The following is a 6344-nucleotide window of genomic DNA, read 5'->3' on the forward strand; positions in this document are numbered from 1 at the left end:
ATGTCTGGATGGTTTTCTAAGCAAGCAATATTTCACAGTGCTTCTATCAGAGTTTGATTATATCCAAAGCATTTGCTTAATTAATCATCCAAATAAACAATAACTATCCCCATAATACATATTGGGCTCTTTCAATTCCTGCAAAATATATAATTTCCTTTCATAATCGATTTCTACAGATATCTCGAATACATTTTTTTTTGTATTTGTTTAAATACACGTGTCTGTGTTGGTTTGTTCAACCATTAGTCTCGCTGTACTTGTGTGTGTTCATCAGTGAATGACGCTCATTTGGCGCCCCTAGTGGTTAACCAAGCACGAAACTCATGAGCGCTCTTCTCTTTTCCTCTGTCGTATTCCACCTGCTTGGGTGAGCGATCTCACGAGAGAGTGTCATGGAAAGTCCACGACTCGATTGAAATAAGACAAACGACGGGAATAGTGTTGTATTTCAAACAAGATTAACCTGAACTATGGGACTCATCATATGTAAGTAAAAGCAATTGCTGTCAGTGACGTATTTGTTTTCATCACCAAAATAATATTAAATATTTTCTGTTCTGAGTGAATAGTCCAATTGCCAATCAGTGATTATAGAATATAAACTGGTCTTTAAACGACCATTTAAATAAAATAACTCCTGTAATGGTAATTATATTTTTTATTGTTTTATCAGGGTAATCTAATCTGTCAAAATGCTCCAGTTTATTGGCTATGTGTCAGTCTAAGACATATATTGATGTAGTCTAATACACTTTTAACCATGTAATATAAGACCAATACCTCTTCAAAATATAAATGATCATCTGCGAACATATCAGAACCCAGTGTACTTGTTCATCGTGTACTTAGGAATATATATATATGAACAAAAGACAAGAAAATCAGAATTTCTTATTCTCTGTGAAAAAACTAGGCATCAATATGTTGCAGAGCTGAAGATAATAATACCGTTGATTTATCTAGTCTTTGTAGCATTTATTACATGTCATGTATGCATAATGCATCAGCTTTTCTCCCTCAATGTCAGTTGCCTTTAGACCTGTGTGACAATGATTTATTTTGTCGAAAACCTATGTCTATGACAGGAACACACCATCTGACTCTTCTGTCTATCTTTTGTAGGGCAGAGAAAACTCAGACCTGTCCTGCATTTGGGCTGGATTATGTTGTCATTAATCAAGACTATTAAATTGTATTTTAGCTGACACCATAAAATAATTAAGTAATATGCAATCCTCAAAATATCTGAATTCGACAGTATACAACATAAATCCTGGAGAGATGGTCCTTCCCGATAAGAGCTCGGGGCCCAAAACGGTATTCGGGAAACGGCCCCAGAGTCTCCCCTCCCCGGCCCTGTGCTGCGCCTGTGGCTTGTGCATTATGCTGGCGGGCATCAACATCACCCTGGTGGGGGCCTTTGCTTTCAAGTCCTTCATCCCCACCAGCAACCCACCCATCATCATCGGGCCCCTCCTCCTACTGGTGGCCCTGGCCTTTTTTGGGGCGTGCTGTGTGTGTGGGCGGCGGCCACCAACCCACAATGCCGGCAAGGCCAAGGGGGACGAGAGCTGGGGTCGGACGCGGATAGGGGCCGGCGTCACATTTGAGATGGAGACGAGCGAGCACACGCTGCAGGACACCACTGCTGTGCAGCTCAGTCCCACCAACTCTCAGAGCTCCTCCCACAAGTCTAGTAACTCCGCCCATGGGGATACCCCTGCAGTAGGGGCCTGTGAGGATGACCCCGCCCCCAGGGCCTGTGATCTCGCCGGCTCAGAGGCCTATGATATAGATGTGAGACCTGATGACCAGCTCTTGACCTCTGAGGACCAGGTCTTGACCTCTGAGGACCAGCTCTTGACCTCTGAGGACCAACTTTTGACCTCTGAGGACCAGGCATTGACTGCTGATATTGAAGATAAGGGGAGCATCCAGATGACGGCACTATACAAGCCTTGCCCAACGTAGCATGGCTGTCTACTGGCTATTACATAAACTGGTACTGTATATCCTGTGTGACAATGACCTGTGCATCACTATATATTGACTTGCCTAGTTAAATAAAGGCTAAATATCCCTCTTGTACTATAAACTGGTACTATATATCCCTGTGGTACTACAAACTGGTACTATATATCCCTCTGCTACTATAAACGGGTACTTTATACTTCTTTGGTACTATAAACTGGTACTATATATCCCTCTGGTACTATAAACAGGTACTTTACACTTCTTTGGTACTATAAACTGGTACTATATACCCCTCTGGTACTATAAACTGGTACTATATATCCCTCTGGTACTATAAACTGGTACTATATATCCCTCTGGTACTATAAACTGGTACTTAATACTTCTCTGTAGCCACCAGAGTCTCCGGTCAACCTGGAACTTTTCAGGCTCATTGGCAGGAATAAACTAGGCCATCATAAAAGTGATGAACGTAAAAGGTGATGTAATGAATGTTTGAAAGACAAAACAAATCAATAAGTGCTACTTTGCCTGTTTTTAAATTGCTGTTACAGCAGGTCCTTCAAATGTAACCTCGTCCACAGGCAATATTGCTCCCGCATATAGGGAGCCGGATGGAGGACGAGATTAATTAATATGTGAACGAGGTGTTGACTAGATTATCTCAGATATTATGAGAGCAAGCTCTGTCAGTCAGTCTCAGCGTATTGTAAGTTAAAGACTGCATCCCAAATGGCACCCTATTACCTACATAGTGCACTACTTTTGACAAGGGCCCATAGGGTTTTGGTTAAAAGGAGTGCACTATAAAGGAAAGAGGGTCACATTTGAAATGCAAACAATTTGAGAGAAGATGAAGAAGAGGAGAACTAAGTCTCTGATCTGGTGTAGATTGGTCTCCCTGTCTGGCTGTCTGGCTGAGCTCAGTCATCAATGTTAGAATAATCACTGTTAATCTTGTTGGATGACTCAGATGGTTTACTCAGATCTGGGGACTGTGGGAGGGATGCGGGCTTCATTTACAGCCAAACCGCCTTTAGTGAGGATACAGCTCATATGAAGTGCAGTTCATGTCCACATGCATCACTATAAATCATCACTATGTGTCTAATAAATAACTGTGTTTATTTACTGAAAATAACTCCGATCCCGTTGTGACTTCATGACGTGGGCCAAAAGCTCCATCCCACCTGAACAGCCTGACATTCCAGGCATTTTGAAACAGCGTTTACACAAAAATCTTTTTCACAATTCCATAGTGTTATTTGGACCTCATAATGTGCAAATATAATTTAACTTCACTGCCTCTTTAAAGCTAAAAAAAAGACAGTTCACCCAATAACGTGTACATTTATTTTGCAACACTCGTTGACGCAACGTAACTGGTCTGGTTTGGGTGTTACCCCTGTAAGCAGTATATGGACATGGGAAGACAGAAATACGTGCTTTGGTAAGAAAGACAATATTTGATTTTATCATTTAGGTAAACTATGCCTTTAAGATTTAAAAAACATCACAGTGCTGCTGTGATAGACCCTATAAAAAAGGATGTTATTTTGAGATATTCATCTTTTTTTCCTTAGCTTCTTGTTTTGTCCTGTTACCTTGAACACTGTATACTGTAAAAGGGACAACTTAGTATCTTCAGCAAAGTAAGGTTCCCGAAGTAATGAAAGCTGATGACTCATTGACTAGCAGTCATTCACACAGAAATGGTGGTTGTTTCCCAAATTGCACCCGACTCCCTACGTAGTACACTACTTTTGACCAGGGCTCTGGTCACATGTAGTGTACTATCTAGGGAATAGGGTGCCATTTGGGATGCAATATGTGACTGCTGTCATTTTCTTTGGCTCTTTGTACCGACTACAAGTGCTGCATTTTAATATTAATGTATAGTACAACGTAAACATATATATGTCCTTTGTATTTTATTCTTTTTATGCTGGGATGAAGGAAAGATGTTGTAAAAGAGGACTATTGACTATTGAAAGTAATGTTCTGTAATGTTTGTGCAATGAAAGTGATATGTATAATTGCAAAAATTAAGAACCATTTGATGTTTTCTTCTGAAAAATGTACGTACATAAAGAAAATAATGTTTGCACCCTAAAAAACTGGCTCAGATATGTGGAAAGGTGTACAGGTCAGATATACTGGAGGACAAACATTCTGGGAGTCTAAAGTAGCGAGCCTCGTGCACCAGACTTCCCCCCCGTAGCCTGGGAATGAGGTTAGCATGTAGCTGACACCAGACTTCCCCCCCGTAGCCTGGGAATGAGGTTAGCATGTAGCTGACACCAGACTTCCTCCCCCTAGCCTGGGAACGAGGTACACATGTAGGTTACACCAGACTTCCTCCCTGTAGCCTGGGAATAAGGTTAGCATGTAGCTTACACCAGACTTCCTCCCCCTAGCCTGGAACGAGGTAAACATGTAGCTGACACCAGACTTCCTCCCCCTAGCCTGGGAACGAGGTACACATGTAGGTTACACCAGACTTCCTCCCCCTAGCCTGGGAATGAGGTAAACATGTAGGTTACACCAGACTTCCTCCCCCTCGCCTGGGAACGAGGTTAGCATGTAGCTGATACCAGACAGTCCACGTTTCAGACAGGCCAGTATAGTCTAGACCAGGCAGAATGTGTGGACAGTTCTGTCTAATCTGAGAGGAGCAAGCCTGGACAGCCAATGCAAACAGCTCCTTCAGCTCTTTCCCCAGCACGATGCCCAACACTAACACTTGACATTTTACGCAACAGCTGGTGGCAAGACCATCCACAAACACAGCTAGCCACCCAACTACACATTACAACAAGCAGAGATCACAGCAGACAAGACTGTCCACAGAGGAAGATGACACAAAATGGCCATCTGGTATCACAATAACACAGTATAGATCTGGCGACTGGCTTTGTTGGCAGTCTTGAGATGGAGGAGGGACAGCACAGCAGAAGTTAGGATGATTTATGTTTCCTGTGATCTAATTTGGCTAGGATGCATTCAGAGAAGATTAGATGTGTTATGATGAGCCACAAGTGCATCCTAAATAACACCTATTTGGGGCACAGGCACAGTCATAGTGGCCTTAGATTAATTCTATACCTTCATGGGAATATTCTTTACATATTGTCCATATCACAATCACTGGCTCCAATAATTGCTTACAGAGAGAAATTCTAATGTGATTTGAATGCCATCTCCCTGTCTTTCCTCTCATTGAGACTAAAGGCCTAATCACTTGGTTGTCAGGGGCAGAGCACAAGACTATTGGCTAGATAATTCAGAAAGACATCGCATCACTCATTAGCCCTGTGCTAAGGACCATTACAAATGTATTAAGCAACACTTGTCATGCAAATGTGACGCTTTGAATAAAGAATGCATTCATTACTCTGACTCGGAGGTAAGTAAAGTGGGGTATTGGAAATACAAATATGTGGGTTTGATAATGTGTCATTCTGATCATTCTCATTCTTGTCATCAGAAAAAAAGAGCAGTATGCTTGGTTGAAACAAGAGCATGTGAGCGGAGAGGAGCTGGAGCGGAGCAAGGAGCTGAGCGTGCCCAATTTGACTGGAACATGGAGCCAGAATCCCAAAGTCTGGAGCATCGGCTTTCTCACCCACTCCAGTTTCGCTCCAGTAGTGGCCACGTCACAAGCCCAGGGCTTGCCCGCCCCAGCATGCATTTGTAGTGTACTTGTGTTCTGCTATAAACCTTGCTTTAGCTCCTGTCATGGAATTCGCAAAATATTTTAACCAATTGATAAAAGACACGTGCTAAATCAAGGTAACTTACAAAGACAGGACCAAAAGCAAGAGAGAATGTGAGGTGATGTCGGATAGTGTCCATAACTGAAGAATCATTGTGGAATCTGAAAAGACACATTTCCCAAAAGCATGATGGTATACTTAATATGTGCACATGCTAATATAAAGGAACGAGGTGGGGAGATAACTAAGTGTGTCATTGTAGCAAAGTAGTTGTAAAAAAAATACGATCTCATTAACGTTTTGTTCATATTTCGTTCTATTATCTACACAATGGCCCAATAGGCCTGGCATATTCACACGTTCAATGAGCTTTCCGTTTCGATTGTGAAATGTTGCAGAAAAAACATTAGGCCTACCTATAGATATATATTTTAAACAACTCTGCATCTCTACCCAGGCTTGGCTAGAGAAGCCTACATGGTGTTTAGCATCTGCAGTGGCTCTACTAGTGTGGAGAGGAAATTCTCCACTGCTGGACGGCTCTCCAAGCACCATCGCATGAGCCTGAAGCTCCAGACTGGCCAAACTCCTGTTTCTAAAAATAAATTCTAAAAATGAATTCAAAGGCACTAATAAGTCACTTTTCGTTTT

At 42.1% G+C, this 6344-nt stretch overlaps 1 protein-coding gene across 1 annotated transcript; it reads left to right on the plus strand.

The window, feature by feature from the left end:
* The first annotated feature begins 353 nt into the window (after positions 1-353).
* LOC123991234 (transmembrane protein 275-like) lies at positions 354-4078 on the plus strand. Its single transcript, XM_046292619.1, has 2 exons — positions 354-489; positions 1126-4078. Exon 2 carries the CDS (start codon positions 1231-1233, stop codon positions 1972-1974), a length of 744 nt encoding a protein of 247 aa, XP_046148575.1. The 5' UTR covers positions 354-489; positions 1126-1230; the 3' UTR covers positions 1975-4078.
* Positions 4079-6344: the final 2266 nt, after the last annotated feature.

Source organism: Oncorhynchus gorbuscha, linkage group LG02, assembly GCF_021184085.1.
Source record: "Oncorhynchus gorbuscha isolate QuinsamMale2020 ecotype Even-year linkage group LG02, OgorEven_v1.0, whole genome shotgun sequence".
In the NCBI taxonomy this organism is placed as follows: Eukaryota; Metazoa; Chordata; class Actinopteri; order Salmoniformes; family Salmonidae; genus Oncorhynchus; species Oncorhynchus gorbuscha.